Source organism: Lygodium microphyllum, unplaced genomic scaffold, assembly GCF_053477565.2.
Source record: "Lygodium microphyllum isolate KBCC unplaced genomic scaffold, Lygodium_microphyllum_v1.1.10 scaffold_32, whole genome shotgun sequence".
NCBI lineage: Eukaryota > Viridiplantae > Streptophyta > Polypodiopsida > Schizaeales > Lygodiaceae > Lygodium > Lygodium microphyllum.
Window position 1 is genome coordinate 5,034,499 of NW_028229515.1, and position 19,208 is coordinate 5,053,706.

The 19,208-nt window shown below is 40.2% G+C and overlaps 1 protein-coding gene across 1 annotated transcript; it reads right to left on the reverse strand.

Moving 5' to 3' along the window:
* Positions 1–7,307: 7,307 nt before the first annotated feature.
* LOC148009239 (serine/threonine-protein kinase SRK2A-like) lies at positions 7,308–13,503 on the reverse strand. The gene is made up of 10 exons (XM_087673684.1): positions 13,151–13,503; positions 12,854–12,977; positions 12,585–12,659; positions 12,403–12,504; positions 12,258–12,311; positions 11,936–12,028; positions 11,748–11,840; positions 8,200–8,304; positions 8,006–8,104; positions 7,308–7,927 (listed from the first exon to the last, which is right to left on the reverse strand). The coding sequence occupies exons 1-10, from the start codon at positions 13,159–13,161 to the stop codon at positions 7,655–7,657; spliced, it is 1,029 nt and encodes a 342-aa protein (XP_087529810.1). The 5' UTR covers positions 13,162–13,503; the 3' UTR covers positions 7,308–7,654.
* Positions 13,504–19,208: the final 5,705 nt, after the last annotated feature.

Here is a 19,208-nt window from a genome sequence, read left to right on the forward strand (position 1 = left end):
AATTCAAGACTTGAATGAATGACAAGCGCAATTTCAAATAGAACACCCTATGCATCTAGGCCCTACGCTTTAAGAGATAGAAAACTAGATTTGAAACTTGCAGAATAACATAGGAAGTGATTAGATGATTCCGCATGTTTATCAATCCCTAACAAGAGAACCCAAGATCAACATGCCAAAGAAGTTCAATGGTGATCGTTCATAGTTCAAGGGATTCATGCAACAAGATCTATATCCACATGAAACCAGATAGGTATCCAAATGATGCTTCAAAGGTGGGATTCATTGGGACTTTTCTTTGTGGTCAAGCTTTATCTTGGTTTGCCCCAATCTTGGAAAAGAATGTGCTAGTACTTTATAAGCATGAGGCATTTCTTTGTGAGCTCACTTCCACATTTGGAGATGCAAACATTGGTCAAGTAGTTGAAATAAGGATTTGAATTTAGGCAATTAATATGTGACCTCACTTGGCATGAGTGTTTTAAGATGGGGTCTTTGAGATGACATGAAGAACCTTATGTTCACTATACCTGAGGCAAAAACACTCAATGATTATATCATGCAAGCCATCCAATGTGATAATGGATTGTTTGATAGGAAGCAAGAAAACCAAGAAGAATTAAGGCCTCACCAATGGAACCCAGGCCCAATCAAAGACCCAATCAGAGAAGAAACCAAGCCCAAACCAATGCAAATAAACAATAGCAAATTCCATCCCTTGACCCCACAAGAAAAGCAAAGACAAAGAGAGAATCATATATGCCTATATTGTGGAAACCTTGGACACATCGCTCTAAATTGCCCAAATAAGAGGGCAAGAACCCCAAGAGTTGTTGCAACTATCCTCGAGTAGGAAAATGAGGATGTCCGATTGTAAATGAGATTGTACAACCGGACCTTGATATAAGAAAGGGTCTCTTGATCCTAGCCACACCCATGTAAACTTTCCTTGTCACAGTCTAGATGATCTCAAGAGAGACCCTTTCCCTCAAACCCTAGTCGACTTCTTGGGGTCTTCACATGGTTCATTGATCATATCTTTATGAACAAATACCAAATTCTAATACTCCAAAAGACCAATCTTGCACCAGCTAAAGTCATGGATGGAAGACCTCTAGAATCTAGATATATTACCAAGGAAACCCGACCACTCATGGTAACTCTTGGTGATCACAAATCTCATGTATGCTTTAATGTCACATCTAGTCCCACAAATCCAATCATCCTTGGGATGCCTTGGCTAAAGAAACACAACCCAAAAATTGATTGGGTTAAGCAAAAGATTACACATCATGAAATCAAGGAATGTTGGTATGTCTAGGAGCCAAAGCCTTTACGCACACAACAAGGCAAGGACCAACCTACATGATATATCATATGCTAGCTCAAGAATCTAGTAAGGATGAGTTAGTCAAGCTATTGAGCCAGTATCAAGAAATCCAAGATATATTTGAAAAAAAGAACGTAGATCTCTTGCCCAAACACAGACCATATGATTGTGCTATAAAACTCCATGAGGGGGCTCAACCACCTTTTCGGCCCATCTACAGGCTAACCCGTGATGAATTAGCTAAACTACACAAGAACATTGATGAGAACTTAGCCAAGGGGTTCATTAGGAGCTCGAAGTCTCTTGTTGGACCCCCAATTCTATTCATGAAGAAGAAAGACAAGTCGCTTTGAATGTGTGTGGGTTATCAAGGACTCAACAAGATAACATTCAAGAATCAATAACCTTTGCTATTGATACCGTGGTTCTTGGAACGCCTTGGAAAAGCGAAGATCTTCACAAAGATTGATCTACGAGAGGGGCTTACAAACTTGTACAGATCAGAGAAGGAGATGAATGGAAGGCAACCTTTTGCACAAGGTATGGTCACTTTGAGTGTGTTGTTATGCCATTTGGTCTCACCAATGCTCCTACAATGTTTCAACCTATGATGAATGATATCTTTCGAGAGCATCTAGATGATTTTGTACTTATATACATGGATGATATCTTGTTATTCTCAAAAGATCCAAAGGAGCACGAGCACCATGTACAATTAGGGTATACTCACAGTAGCCAAGATCTATGGAGTTATGATGGAGGTAGAGTTGAGCACTATGTAGGGAAAGGGGATGTAGAACAAGATGGATTCAAATGGGAATTCTCCACATGTCATATCTTCATCTTGTGATGTATGATTGTGTAGGAAAAATCTAGAAAGAAGAAACTCTACTTTTTATTTGTGTACTTTCATATAGACTTTGATACAATCACATAAGATAGGTAACTACAAAGGTTCCAAACACTTACAATTCCATATTATGGGGCATTGTGCACTATATGAGAGCATGAGTGGTTGATCATATGCCCAAGAGAAATTCAAGATGTAATCTCTATCATATTCAACATGAATTAGGAATGTCCTCTCTCTCCTAAATTATTTCAAGTCTACTCCAACAAAGTAGAGGAGTCATCACATGAGGTTGTGATGATCAAGTGAACATAGCAAGTACATTGGTCCCTATTGTGCTTTCTAATGATGATGTCATCTTGGTCTCTTAGTCACAAGAGGGTGTATAGTGACATCTCACATGCTACATGATTTTTGCACACAAAAGGGTATTGATCATGAATCTTGGGAAAACCAAGATCATGATCTTTGACACCTCAACTTGATAGAAAGGAGGTCCAATTTCACTTTAGGAATAGGATAGGTGTAGGTGATGGATTCATATGTCTATTTGGGAGTTACATGTATTACATCCATTGGGAGATTCACCATGTCATAAGTAGCTAAGAACGCTTCACATGACGACATGCAACATTAGACATGTTGGAGAGACAATGCAATCATGCACATTTCTATGATCCCTAAACATGGATGGAATTGTCTGTGGTGATAGACTAGTCACACTACCCATAATGCGTGGACCACCCATCAAGAACCCTAGTTTGGCTACATCTCTATGAAAGTAGATTGAGAGGACATAGATTATCATACTCTCATAAATGATCTATAATAATGAACCATCCATACCAAACGAGATTGTCAAAGTGAATTATACAACACCCTTCATGCTGAAGGAGGTACTTTCTCAAACCGTCAACTCCATACAAACATAGGGTATCGGATTGACATAGATCACCTCCCTCCATTGCACAAATGGAGTAGTGGCACACAGGGTATCAAAATGACATAGATCATCTCCCTCCATTGCATTATGACCCAGACTTCCCCTCCATATACCTCTATCACATTGAGAGGAACATGGTATTCAAACAAGATCTCTATTGACTACACATATGCATATGTGGATTACACTCGAAAAGCCCCTCTCCCCAAAGATGTTGTAAGATAGGGTTCATCTTCTCATGACCACATCAAGTGATTTCATTAAAGTGCCTAGGTGCCTGGACATAAACATGCCACACGAAATGAGACTAGCCATCATCGGCTTAGGTCCTCCTTTGATCATAGTATTAAATAAAGACAAGGAGAGCAGCCTATATCCCTAGAATTGAGAGGAGTTGGAAACGATGCCACCAGAAGGATGTGGAGAGCAAGTAGCACTAAATGTGCAAATGCAAGGCCTATAAGATAGTCCAAGCAAGATACACCTCCCTCAAAGTAGTCATTGAGTCTCTAGATCAATGATGTTTGGGCTAGTTGCTCCTTTAGGTTCAGATGCTCTACACATCATTACTCTAGTCAAGCACCATACATAGGAAGGAGGGATAGTCACACATCACGATAGCTTTTTCCAATTAATGATCACACATATTGTCCCCACATGTAGAGGAGTGGCACTCTAGATAGTTAAGGAGATCAAAGCTACACACTAGTCAAGGGTGCATGGATATCAAATACAAAGATCGTATTAGAAAGAGATTGTGGATATTGGTTGGTAGCATGAGCAGAACTTGGCAATGCCTAGCGACTAGGCTAAATGCTATCTAGGTACCACATGAGAAAGGATGTATAATATGTTATACCCACTAATCCTAACTAGATGGAGTTAGATAGGATACCCTACATAGTTGTATCCTTGACACATATAGTAAGTAGTCTATCATTCAATCACATAGCTAGTCATTTAGTGCTCCATCCACCCACCCCTTTTGTCCCACGATTGACATTATGTTGCACATCAGTTTTCATTTATATCACATTGTCACTTTGCACAATACACCTTGATATCCAATGACTACTACCCCCTATAGATAGTTTCTTGTCAAATGTATTTTTCAACATGTATAGACCTCTCTCTCTCTCTCTCTCTCTTTCTCTCTCTCTCTCTCTCTCTCTCTCTCTCTCATCACATGTATGACAAAGAGTAACAAAATTCTCTTTAATTTATAAATTTAGGAACTTTGATATTTTCAAATTGTGCATTCGAATATCTACCCTAGTACTATCAAGGAGAGAGCTGAGGTGAGAGAAATAAGAGCAAAGGAAGAGAAAAGAGGAAAGGGAATGAGCGATAAGGAGAGTGAAACACTAGAAAGATAGAAAAAAAGAGAGAGAAGAGAGAGAAGCCATGGAAACTGTGGACAAGGAGGTGACACGAGAGGCAGTAATTATATTATTGCCAAAAGATATGTAAGTTTACATGTCACACTATTATACCTATATCAATGTGACAAGGTATTATTGACAATCTCTCACTAAAATATATCTTTCTAGCTTTCTACAGAAGGGTTTTTTTCCATAAAACTAAAGCTTACAATGACTGAAAATGATGCATGAAATAGAGTACTACTCAAATTTTAGCTATACAAAGTATGGAAAATCAATGAAGAATTAAAGATATATTGTTTGAAACAAAGACAATAAGGAAAGCCTCAGTTGTATACATAATCTAGATATCTTCAATAAGAAATTGGAGCCTTTATATACTCAAAAAACAAGCTCAAGAGTGAATAGACAACTTCTCGTAAAAATAGACTCCGTTGAATAAAATATGCCATAACTTTTTATAGAAGTATCCAAATGAAGTGTGCCACATGTCAAAACGTAGCTATTGAAGAGTACATTGAACCTATGTAGGTTGCATATTTCTAAAAATTTAGGCAGAATCAATATTGTTTTAAAATAAACTTATATTCAAAACTTGTATGCACCATAACTAGCTTCATTGTAGCTATGCTTGAGCCAGTAATGCATCCTGTAGGTAAGGAAAGTTATCTAATATAGTTTTAAGCCTCCAAAAAGTTTCTTCGGGTGGTAAACCTACCCATTTAATTAAATACTCAATGATAGAATGAGAGCATAGCTTCTTCTCATGCTAACCTATGATCTCCCCAGAGATGTACTGAATAAGACATTTTTCATCTATAGGAGACAACTCATCAATTGTATCCACATGAGTACCATAAAAGGGCTTGAGCTAGCTGACATAAAACACATTATGAATCTTTGTAGAAGAGGGTAGTTCCTATCTATATACCAAGTTTCCAATGTGTTTCAAGATCTTGTAGGGTCCATAAAACTGTAAGTAATTTTGTTACTAGATCTATCATTTCTACATGTTTGAGAATGTATACCTATGAGTTGACACTTGATTTGAGCTTGGTTTGAGCATTATTTTACTCAATTTTGGACTGTTATTTGCTGCTTGAAACTTTAAGGTTGAAGCTATTTATATTACAATTAGGTTATGCCTATTGGTCATGGGGTGCTTCCAGCTATTCGGTATGATGTCATGATATATTTAGACTATACCACATGTCTTGTTTATGCTCCAAAATGCTTTTGAGCTTAAATTAAAGCTCGATTTGGATTTGACTGTCATTTCTTTACAGCTAGCATTTCATCTATGACATGGTTTATGCATAGGCTACCCAGTACGGGTTATGATGTCTTGGTAAATGCTTTATGCTTTGACTGTGAATGACAATTGTTTAAGCTCGTCTCGACATTCATTTGAGTATTCCCTTGAGCAGTTGGACATCGACTCAACAACCAAAAACCGCCCAAGTTCGAGACTCAAACTTAAACCTTGAATCTAATTCTTTTAACCTCAGACGACCATCCACTCGAACGATTGAGCACTAGACCACTTAGACTCAGAGAGGCCACTCGAACTTGGACACTCCTCTCGGATGGCTTGAATCATAGACACTCGGATGCTATAACTCAAGACATCACGTCAAGGCCCGTCACCTGGAGTATAAGGTGGAGCCTCCTCTAGTACAACAACAAGTGCTCCCCATAGAGCACAAGAACCACCACAGAAGAAAAGGATATGAAAACCGAGCATTATTACCCTTAGAGAGATAAGTATACTCTAACTACATAAGATCCTCAATAATGTGAAGATGTAGAGGTTCAATTTTTACTTTAGTTGTTGGTGCATCCTTTTGTCCTACAAGAAATGATAACACGCAGCATGCAAGTTATATTTTCTTCCTTAGTTCCTCCAAGAATTGCATAAACTAAAAGCATGTGAACAAGAGAAAACCTTCAAACCTCAATCACAATATGTGTAGGCAATTTAATTGCATCATCATCATTTGTATCGTCTCAATTAACTAGGTTATCCAATAAAAAGTGAGCATAGAAATCTTCAACTTTCCAATGCATCCGAATACCTTACGGACGATTGACATGAACTTACACTCTAGGGCCTGGTATAGCCTTTTTGACAATCTCTAGCTTAAAGATACTCTCCCTCCCCATTTGGGGCCTTGTAGGTATGCTTGGGCATTCAAACGCTTCTATATGGAGGTAGTCATGGATTCAGGCGAGGCATCTTATGGAGGTAAGCGGTGCAATCAAGTGAGACAAGTGAAGCCTCGCATAGTGAAAAACTGCCAGAGAAAGTAACAGCTTTTTACTCAAAAATGTTTTTCAAAAAACAAACTAGAAACCCCTTCCATCCCGGAGTGCCATGTGGCCAAACTGACATTGCAGTAGATGTAATCCCAAAATGCATGATCGTTGCACCCTGGCTTGCCACCAAACATTTAGTATTGCCCTTGCACCAACGTTTTCAGGTTAGCATTTGCCTTTAAGATTTGCTAAGGCAATGGTTATAAACCTCAACTTCAATGTGTTGCACGTTCCAAACAGGACATAGGGTTCTTAGTTTTAACCCAGTAATGCAACCACAAGACTAGCTTACAGCTTTCGAGTATTGATTTACAGGCTCAATCCAAGCTCAGATTGCATCACAGATATCTAACAAAAACACATACAACACACTAACAGATCCAATACAATCAAATGTAGCACACTCTCTACTGCCTGCACATGGTTCTAATCACCAAACAGTGTAGAGTCTCATTATAGTGATGGAAAAACAGATACAACATAACATGAACAGCAAACCTTTCCATCATCCTAACTATGATAGTATTGGGCTTTCTTGATGATGTTCCAGCATAAATATACATGCATGATTACAGACTTTGCCTTGTGCTCGTATACTGCCAACTTCTATCAAAAAGTAGGGCAAACATATCCCCTTACTTACGGGGAGAGAGGCTCCTAGAAACCCATTTACCTTGTCATAGAAAATATAATCTTCACAGCTATACATGGAGTCAACTGCCTCTGCTTCTGGCCTGAACCAGGCAGATTCAGTCAAATGCTCTATTAAGATAACCAAAATACACTCTTAGATCTTAGTGGCATCAAGACTGTTGTAAAGAACAGTCATTAGCTCATACTGAACAGACAAAATCTCCACTGCCTTCTACATCAGCTTCAACATCAGCTTCAGCATCAAGTTCCATCTCATCCGAATATCCGGCTGTACTCGAAGCTTTCATTCCAGGGACTTTGGCCTCATCAAGGATCCTCATAATCTCATCCACACTTTGTGGAGGATCATTTGGATTGTCATGATTGTAGTTAGTATCAGCCCCTTCCAGTAGATCCCTTGGTAGATTTTTAAGAAACCATGGGAGACTCTTTATCTCCGGAATTGTAATTCTCTGGGCATAGGGTAAATTCAGATGAGGCGTTCAGATCAAGCCAAATTAAAAAAAAACTGAAACTTCTCAGGCACATACCTTTGTTGGATTAGCAACAAAAATGTGTGAAAGCAGATGACGGCATTGAGGTGAAATGTGCACATAGTCTGGAATAGTATACTGCACGTTCATTATCCGCTGGATAACCAAACATATCAGTAACAACCATCCAGACTGATCAATGACTCATAGAACAAGTGGAACTGCAAAAGGGAAGGTGTAATTAGCTTTACATTGATTGTTTTCCTGAAATTTTTTGGGTCTTCTGGATCCTCAAATGGATAGGCGCCTACCAACATCACATAGAGAGTGACTCCACAAGACCAAACATCTGCTATCTGCAAAACAGTTCAAAACTTAAATCTGATGCATTGTCTCCTTTAAATTGTGAATAACTGCTGTTCTGTAAGCAGTCATTAAACACTAAGCAAATGCTGAGTCATGAAAATTCTAAAATTTTTACCATAGGTTCTGAATTAACAAACTCCAAAGAAAATGCAATAACATGAATCGTAATATAGATATTGTAATCCAATACCAGTGCAGCTTATCAGAATGTGACTGCTTCAAACCAAGAAATTTCAAAAGATTGCACCACTCATTCCAGGTTGCCCATTCAGTAAATTGCTGCCCAAACCAGCACCTAAAAAGACAAGGGAATCTAGAGCTAAGTATCTCACAACACTAGCTAGTTACAGTCAACCCAATGAAACAAGGCCATTGTTGAGGCATTGACCACAGGGGTGATAAGGAGCATTGGCACAAACTGCTGACAAGACAATCATGAGACATGGTGTATCATGTGCAGGTCAAAGATGTGATGAGATGCAACTAGCCAACAAGGCAGACATACGTGGAAAGGATGTGCTGGCAAGTACACAAGGCAACAGTGCTAGCAAGTGTTTGAGGTAAAAGGTATCACATTGCAAGGAACCTATTGTTGGTCAACACAATGACCAACAGTATGTCAAACCATCTTGGGCCAGTGAACAAGAGGCAAAGACATTTAAATTCAAACAATCATCACGTCACACACAAGGCTGAAGATCAGAATTCCTATATCCTATATCTACCTTGAGAATGGGCTACTGTCAGCTAAGATACACAAGGTGTTACATCCTTGGACATCCGATGGGCAATAGTAGCATTGGTCATAATGGTCATTCATCATTGAAGTGACCTAGTGTGAATGGGTTAGGCCCTATTGTACACATCATTGTGTGATCACCGCTTTGAACTTTAGGGCCGCATCGCATGCTAGGACTATGTGGGTTGGTGGTATGGGACACCAGCTATTGCGATGCGGTCCTAACCCAATGTGTCGCTAGCTCCCACAGCTGAAGGGTGAGTCCCCCTGGCTTCATAGCTGGGAGGTGAGTCTTATGTCCATTCCCTTTATGTTATATGTCATGGGTACAGCTTGTGTTGTGTCCCATTGTAGGTTGGATCCTAGGGGGATGTCTCACAAGGCCTCTTTTGAATGAGGCCTATGTTGTGCAAAAGGCTTAATGTCTACACCATGTGTCTTGTGTTTATTATAGAGTTTGATTGTTTTTCAAGTTGTGCATTAGAGTGCTGGTATATTCAAAGCAAACCATAAAATCTAGTCAATAGACAAAAATCAAACACTACCAAATGCTTTCTTTCAGTATTTGGGGGACTATAGCAGCTCCTCATAGTTGATATAGGTTAAACAATCCACATGAAGGTAAAAATCCTTCCCTAAGAAACTGCCCTTATCTAGAGTGAGCAGAATTCTTCTCACTTTGTCAATCCAAGCTTTAGTGGAGGTTGCTGAGAAGGCTGGTATGGTTTAAGCACATTAGGGCTCTCAGCAATAGAAACATGGGATGGGCTTTGGAAATGGGTATAGGAAGGAGGATGGACAGGAATTGCCATCCCCTGTCACCATGAGAGGACGCTCTAACATGAAGATGAGATTGGGAGGGTACAATGGATGGGATTGGGATGGGAAGCCAGCAAATGGCCATCCCATGTTACTATGCTTTCAGCCTTGGCAAAGGACATTATTTGCCAATGGATATGTTCATAAATTCAAGGGCTTGTTCCTTGTCATTTGTGGATGTCAGAGATCTGGTGAAATTTCATTGAATGTGGCATGAAGTTGGTACTGACATACAAGCATAGAAAGATACATAAGTGATGGACATCAAACTCACCTCCCAACCATAAAGCCAAACAAGCTCACCCTCAAGGGCTACCAAACAATTGTTTCTTATAACTATCTCTTGGTCGCTACCAAAATTCAACACCAAGTCCCTATCACTTCCTTGAACCTACCGGTTCATCAAATTCTTGCCCTTTCACCTCTGCTACAGAACAAGTGATGCTTGTATTCTTTCTATTTGCACATGAAACACCTATTCTCTTCCAACAACCATTGTGTGTGAGCAATTGCTTCTTCAAAGAAGGTCTAACTACACAAAATCTTGGACTTGCATGTGCCTTTTGCCACTTTGATGTAGTGCTACCCTTCTTCAATTTCTCTTGCTTGTCACAAGGAGCAGCCAACTCCATCACCTACTCCAAAATGGAAAGCATTTGTGTCTGCATATGAACAAAGATAGAAGAATCCACACTAAGATATATTGACATAAAGAAACAAAAAAGGCATGCATAAAATAGGCACTTCATAAACCTAGAAGAATACATCGGCATCCTCATGTGACTTCTATTTGCATCACTCTCACTCCTTGTGTTAGTGTGGAGTGAATTATCGGGTGCATCTAGCCAAGTGCTCACATTGTGTTAGAGTGGGTACAACTCTCACCAAAGACCCGCTCCATCAAGAAGACACAAGCACTATCCACCTGCTTCACCCAATTCTAGTCAAGCCCTCGATTTACAATACTAAGCACAAGCACTATCCACCCACTTCACCCAATTCTAGCCAAGCCTACCACTACACCTACCAGCTTACCTACAATCAATGCCAAGTACCAGACATCCGTTTATCTTACAAGCATAAGACAATTGTGAGATGGTAATCTTGCGTACTCTCTAACTCTTGGAATCCTACCAGAACCTCCTTCAGAAAGCCCGTCACAAGAACTCTCCATAGGGAGTCAAACCCACAATGCCTCCCGTACTAGAAGCCAAGCTTGCTCACAACCCTAGAGTTCACATGAATGTGTTCGAGCAGTGTCAATGTCTCATCAAATCATAAATTACTGCATGCCCAATACTTATGATCTAGAAAACTCTACAAAATTCACCATAGTAAGCATATGCAATGCACATTTTGGGCCCTCAAAAAACCTATGATTCAAATGCATAACTCAAGCAATGTCCATGTCTCAGAACAGCAAATAGCTTACTATTTGATCATGTAGACAATTCCTAGGGGAACATAAACTTATGGGAATCCATCCATTCACTTTCTTGTATTTTTGGGCTTTAGCTGCCCATCTTTTAAGGCATTAAGGGAGTTGTACACTTACTATAGAGAGAGTTTGACAATGATAGGGTGGTGTTCACAGATCAAATCAAATGAATGCAACTACAGTCAAAACTTAGCATTTCACAAATTAATTTGATCAAGTAACCCTTACAAGCCAGCATCCTTTGTCTTTAATCAGCCATCACAGATTCATAAACAAGAAACTGCATTTAGTTGAAAGTTTAATCTAGTCAGGTTTCAAAACTCATTTAAGCAAAGTCAATGGCTCTTCACTATATGATGTGTCCCAGGCCTTTAGTTGTCTCAGATAAACCACTTGATTAAGGCAGTAAATCATTAAGTCCACATGTAACACTGTACCTTGCCATCATATTCCTTGCGAGATAAGACTTCAGGAGCAATGTAAGCAGGTGTCCCGACAGTAGATTTTGGTTGGGAATGCAGTAACAAAGACTGCCAACGTGAATGCAGGTTAGCAATAAAGCCGATGGCAAAGACAGAAAAGAAACAACCATTTAACATTGTTAGCACAGGTGAAATCACCTTACCTTTGAATAACCAAAGTCGCAAATCTTAAGCCTAGGAGTAGGGTTTCCATCCAGTAAAGTATTTTCCAATTTGAGATCACGGTGGCACACTTGCTAACAGAAACACGCACCGTTGTTTGTAAAGTATTGCCATGCATGTATTGAAAATTGAAAGATTTATTTCCACAAGCAGTGAACTGAAGCTTTGATTATATCAAAATCTCTATGCCCAAACTTCTCCCTGTTCAAACGCTATAGCACAGTTGACTGCTCTTTCTGCCGATCACAAGTATATTTTAAGTACAGAGTTGAATGATTTTAAGTACAGAGTTGAATGATGTACCATGTCATGGCAATAGCTCACACCCGATATCAACTGCTGGAAGAAGAACCTGGCCTGAGAAGTGCAATAATATTATGAGAAACTGGCCAGCCTTGTGAAATTCGGTTCTTTTTTAAATGAACACGATATCTGAACTGAAGCAAACCTCATCTTCACTGAAACGTCCTGCATTGCATATGCGTTCAAATAACTCTCCTCCTGCTGCATACTCCATTATGATGGCTAAATGTGTGGGTGTCAAGCAGACCTGTGATCAACATCCTTCTCTCCAAGAAATTCGTAAAAGGAAAACCACAACAAGATTAAAAACAACCTGCTATCGTATACCTCTTTAAAGCGAATGATGTTTGGATGGCGCAATGACCGATGATTGATAATCTCTCTCTTCACATTCTCATCAATCTAAGTGATCCAATGTAATAATACGTTATTGGCAGCAGAAAAAGGCACAGAGGCAAAAGGAGATTCTGTATTCAGATTCATTCATTTCAGAGCAAAACCTTAGTTTCCAGACATCATTCTGGTTACGATCCAGAAACTTAATGCTTCAACTTTTGCTTACGAAATTATATATACGTGATATAGTGAGACACCACCTTGGGGCCACGCTCTATGTACTTGACAGCAACAAGCTCCTTGGTCCTCTTATCGCGCAGCAATCTTGCTACACCAAAGTTGCCTGAACCAATGTCTTTGACGACCTCGAAACGCTCCATGGATCTTTAGTCAGAAGCAACTCAAAGCTTACGCAAGAACAAAGAACCTACAGAGAAATGAGCTTATAACGCTGAAAGACTCTCTCTCTCTCTCTCTCTCTCTCTCTCTCTCTCTCTCTCTCTCTCTCTCTCTCTGTGTGGTAAAGAACACCGACAGAATAAACCACAGTAGCTTACAGAGAAGGCATCCACAGTGCTGGTCAAGTGTACTTGCCAAGTAGTAGGCTGGTGGACGAAAGCCTCTCTCTCTCTCTCTCTCTCTCTCTCTCTCTCGTCTGTCGCTAGGCAGGACCGTCTTCTCTCCTTTCTCTCATAACTCCTCCCGCTAAACTGTCCTATCTACCTCCGTGTTGATCGGACAGGCACCGCGGCTTTGCATCCACGTAGTCGCTTTGGAAAACGATGCTCTCCCTCTTCAGACGCCATCGGATGAATCACGATGCGCTGATCCAAGCATCGAACCAAGGAACACGTTTTATTTCATCCAATTATTCAAACATCCAAGATGCTAAGAGTGGGATGAAGACCCATTGTCGCTACATTGTTAGAGCCTCTTCCCACGGAGGATTCTGGAACTAGCAGACCGTTATCCCGCCTTCATTTTTCTGTCTCCTTGAGTTGCTCAAATTGTGAGTCCACCAATTATGGGAGGTCATGGAGATAAAGGATTGCAAAAGTTTCATACCTCCTCCATTTTGGCAAAAGTATTTTGATACACATGAGATCTCCAAAAATCATGGAAATGCTCCATGGGAATGCAAAAACCAGTGGTTTTTCTTTGGAAAAACTCGCAGTGGGAAACCCTTCTTATTAGCACTAGAACTTTTTTCAATGTATTCTAATGTGTATTGTTAATCGAAAGAGAGAGAGAGAGAGAGAGAGAGAGAGAGAGAGAGAGGCATTGCCATTTGTAAATATGGTGCATAGTTTAAAAAGAAAGCGATTCATGGCATTCATAGGGGTCGTGGGAAAATAAATTTGGTTTCTTGGCACTTTATTGGTGTAATACCCCCTTGAAAAGGGGCTACTGCAACTAATCAAGTTCATCATGTGTAATTGGTCATCACTACCCTAGAATTTCACCAAATTTGTAGTACAAAATAACCTAGTTTGTCCTTTACGTAGGGTATGACTATAACCCTACTTTTTTAATACCACAACACCATGATTTTCTCCATGATTGATGTGGAAAAATTTTCTATGTGGAATATTATACTTACTCACAACACATGGATTGTGATCGTCTAACTCGTACATAGGTAGACTTGGCACTTGTCATCACTAAAGTGGATCAGGAGGGCACTAACTTTAGCCATCTTGAATTGTCATGATGTGTCATGGGTTCATTTCCCACCTCACATTGTGCACCTCACCCCCCACAAGTTTAAGAAGGGCTTGATTTCCATGGCTATCTAGGGAACCCTACATGGCCAAGGGTGATGATGGTTGCTCGAAGGCACATGGTGCCAACGAGGAGGGGATGTGTGTCCATGCACATGTGTGTATGTGTTCCCTCTAGGCCTCTTCAATGACTTGCCCCTCTATTGATTGCTTTTGACTCTGTGAGCCTCCAATTATAAAAGACCAATGGTCCCACCTTGTCCTAATAAATGAAGGGCTGGAAAATGTCCTCTAGATACTACTCTAGTTGTATGCCTTTGTATTATGTTTAGTAGATGTTTGTGTCAAGTATTCCTAATGGATTTGAGGGTATAGTGAGTGAGCTAAAGGTTCTAGCCTAGTTATTAGAGCAGCAATTATACTCGCTTTACCCCTTATCATGCTTAGAGTAGAAGGGAATGAATCTTGGTTTACTGTTATCTCGAGGGTATGGCAAATGGCAATTGTGCCTACTATGTCCCCTATTGCACTTATGGCAAAAGGGAATGAATATTTGCTTGCTATTAACTTAAGGATGCCCATGGCAAAAGCAATTGCTTTTGCATAAGGTTTTGAAGTCTCTCTTTCAAAGTCTCGCTTCTAGCAAAGGTGAAGACATACCCAAAGGTGGGCTTCCTACTATTTGTGTGTCCTACATAGTTAGAGTTAGTGCAACCCATGATTATAGTATCATGGCCACCATAGCAAATACACATATTTGCAATGCCTTTCACGTACCTCGTGATATCCTTCATGGTGTCCCAATGTCAATGGCTAGGTGTAGCCATATAGTGTGCCACAACTCCCATTGCAAATGCTATGTCAAGGTAATTGGCTATCATGGCATACATGGCCCACTATGGATACATAAGGGATCTTGGCCATCTTGGCCGTTTACTCATTTGAATAGGAATAGTCAACCTAATTGACCTTCACATGGAAATGTAAAAGATAGGGAATAGGCTTAACATCGTGCATATGAAATCTCTCAATCACTTTTTGTATATAGGTCTACTATGATGTGTAAAGAAGCCTCTTAGAGCGATCGTGCATAATGCACATACCAAGAATATGTGAGGTATGACCCATGTCCTTCATCTCAAAGGTCTTTTTGAGTTGAGCCTTCAAAGCATCTAGCTCATCATGAGCTCTCACAACAGTTAATATATCATATATCACCAATATAAAGTACCATGATAATAATGCTCCTATCATAAGCCTTCTTTGCGTATAAACATGGATTCATATCACTATGAGTATATTCCTATGAATGTGTGAAAGCATCAAAATTATGGTACAATTCCCTAGGTACCTGATTAAGACCATAAAGACTCTTTCTTAACTTGCACACAGTCCCTTTTCCATAAATCCCTTAAGCTATTGCTTATAGATATCCTCATGCAAGTCCCCATACAGAAAAACCATTTTTACATCCATTTGATAAAGGTCCATATCTAATTGTGCAAACAAGGCCAAAACAAATTGTAGGGTACTCATTTTGAATACAAGAGAAAAGACTTCTATCAAATCAACACCATTCTTTTTGTTAAAATTCTTGGCAACCAATCTAGCCTTGTATGCTAGCTTGGGGCATGAAAGGTGAGAAAGCTCGAAGCTTGCTTGGAAGTGAGCTATGGCGGAGAGCAAGATCAAGAAGAGAGAGACACACAAATGGGAACTCCAATAGTCACAATGTGTGATCGGGCTTTCCTTTATTCAAACTGTCACTAAAAGAATAAATAATAAAGTGACGGTGATGGGCATCCACCACCTGCAGTGTGCAATGGCGGGTACTGTCAGTATAGTAATGCACGGGCAACTAAGTGAAGGCACCTTGACCCCCACAACCTCCCACTTAAAGGTGAATCTGCCTCAGTATAATGTACACATGTACAACAGGATGAGAAAAAACGTAATCTCATCCAACACCCATCAATCTCCTGAGGAAGGCAAAGTGCTCAATAGTGAGGCTTTTTGTGAGCAGATCTGCATGATTTTTGTTAGTGGAGATCTTGACAAGGTCAATAGACTTGTCCTCCATGACCTCATGTATGAAATGATACCTCACCTCCATGTGTTTCATCTTTGCATGGAAGACCGGATTCTTGGCTAGGTGAATAGCACTCATAGAATTAGAATGCAGCGTATGTATAGTATCAATCCCAAGGTCATGAACCAAATGGCCCAACCATATGGCCTCCTTGTAAGCCTCAGTTGCTGCAATATACTCAGCCTCAGTGGTAGAGAGAGTCGTACACTTTTGAACCCTGGACATCCAAGAGACAGCACCTCCAGCATAGGTGAATACATAGCCAGAAGTGGATTTCCTACTATCTACATGTCCTGCATAATCAGAGTCTGTGTACCCCACAACTCCAGTATCCTGGCAACCATAGCAAATACACATATCTGCTATGCCTTTCAGGTATCTCATGATACCCTTCACGGCATCCCAATGTTTCTTGCTAGGTGTAGCCATATAGCGTGCTACAATACTAACTGCAAAGGAAATATCTAAACGAGTGGCTATGATATCATACATCAAATTGCCCACCGCTGATGCATAAGGAATCTTGGCCATCTCGGCCCTCTGCTCATTCGTCTGCGGACAATCGGCCCGTGAAACCTTCACATAAGAAGGTAATGGACATCTAATAGGCTTTACTCTTGCTTGCGGAAACGCTTAATGACTTTATGAATGTACTCCCTTTGGGAGAGGTAGTAGTCCCTGATGCCTGTCGTACCTAATGTGTATACCAAGAATGTGAGAGGCCTGTCCCAAATCCTTTATCTCAAAGCTCTTTTTCAACTTAAATTTAAAAGCATCCAACTCATCATGAGCTTTCCCTGTGATCAGCATATCATCCATATAAAGTACTAAAATAAGCAATGAGCCATCATGGGCTTTCTTCATGTGAAGACACGGATCCATAGCACTCATGTTTAGCCCTGTGACTGCATAAAGACATCAAACTTATGATACCACTCCCTAGGTGCCTGCTTTAAACCATAAATACTTTTCTTCAATTTGGACACTAGGTGTTCCGTGCCAGGTTTTGCAAAGCCCTTAGGTTGCATAAATCTCATCATGCAAATTCCCATGCAAGAATGCAATCTTGGCATCCATCTGATACATGTCCAAGTCAAGCTGCGCGACTAAGGCCAAAACCAAGCGTAGGGTGGTCATCTTGTCCATAGCAGAAAAGACTTCATCAAAGTCAACTCCATGCTCCTATTTAAAACCCTTAGCAATAAGTATTGCCTTATAAGCTGCCTTGGGGTGTCCAAGGGTACTTTTCAACTTGTACACCCATTTGCATGGCAACGTCTTTTTGCCCTGAGGTAATTCAACCAAATCCCAAGTCATATTTTTGTGCAAGGAGTCTATCTCAGACTGTATAGCCCTCTCCCAAGATTGACTGTCACCCCTACGTATAGCCTCATCATAGGTGAGAGGCTCTCATGTATCTATGACCAAGACATAATGCATCAAGGGCTCAAATCTATTAGGTGGATGTCTATCTCTAGTAGACCATTGTCGGAGGGGTTTTTGTCAAAAGGTTGTATCCACCGCGAATTAGAGGTAAAAGGAAGTAGAGATAGGAGATGGAAGAGAAGATAAAGAATACACAAGAGGTAAACACAATAATGACAAAGCACAATGAATTGAATCAATATGTATTGACATAACCTGGATTCTTTTGTTTGGTACTACTCAGAAGCAATCTCCAAGCATTAGATCTCTTGGAACTCCCTCATAGAACAAAAACATGGATCAGAAAAAATAGCTCCTTTGCTGCTCGGAATCTGAATTTGATGGCTTCGTTGGCTCCGAAGAAAGGGGATAAAACTTCAAGACACCTGATCACAGATCTCCCTTATCACTCCTTCTTCTTCTTCCAGTTCAAAGTGCAGTTTTCAGCCTGTCAACAATGATCGTGACGCGTGCGATTTCGTCAATCTGTCTTTTTTATGAAAAATCCAATAACGGGCTGAAAAAGCAAATTGCTTTTTGCATGCCATCCTAATCTAGAATCTTTTTTTAACTTTTTTGGATTTTTAACAATAAATAATATAAAAAATAGGGTAAAATTATCCAAAAATCTAGAATTTTTGGATAATCCATGCCACTCACACTAGTACTAATGACTTAGCTCACATTGACTCTCTTGATCAATAAGAAAGTCAGATGATGATGCATTCCATGTTTTTTCAAATTGTGTCCGCATAGCATCATGACACCGTCTCACGGTAGGCTCTATGGTTGGTCCAACATCCTGGCCATGTATACCAACTATTGTTGCAGATTGTCCAACTGGCTGGTCCAACATCCTGGCCATGTATACCAACTACTGCTGCAGACTGTCCAACTGGCTGTGCAGGAGCATGTGGCTTCTCCTAGAATATAACCATGCATATCTCTACCACCTTCTCAAGCTGCCTATGCATCTTGTCTTCATGGAAGACTACAGTCATCACCCAAGCGAACTGAATCAGAGATAGTGCGGTAGGAGTGGAACCACTCACAACATGGTATAACATGAAATGAAGCACCAGAATCCAAAAACCAGCATTGTGCATATGTAGAGTGAACATCGGTCAATGACGTAGCATCACAAGAACTAGTTGCAAGTATGTACTCCCCATTGAAGTCATCAGTCTGCATGACATTTATCTCCTCGATTTTCACACTAGATTTCGCAGGCATAATGCTGCAATTAGAGGACTTTTCCTATACTTTGTCTTTCCCCTTCTCTTTGCGCAACTCATGACTGTGGGCGTATATGACCCTTCTTGCCACAATGATAACATGTCACATTAGTATTTCTCCCACGAGACTTGATGTGCGACTTAC

Excerpts from the sequence above, each read along its gene's own strand:
- LOC148009239 (XM_087673684.1), bottom strand. Across the intron at positions 8,105-8,199 it reads ATTTCAGGAAAACAATCAAT|CGGATAATGAACGTGCAGTA; the intron begins GTAAAGCTAATT and ends TTGGTTATCCAG. Across the intron at positions 7,928-8,005 it reads TTGTTGCTAATCCAACAAAG|AGAATTACAATTCCGGAGAT; the intron begins GTATGTGCCTGA and ends CCCTATGCCCAG.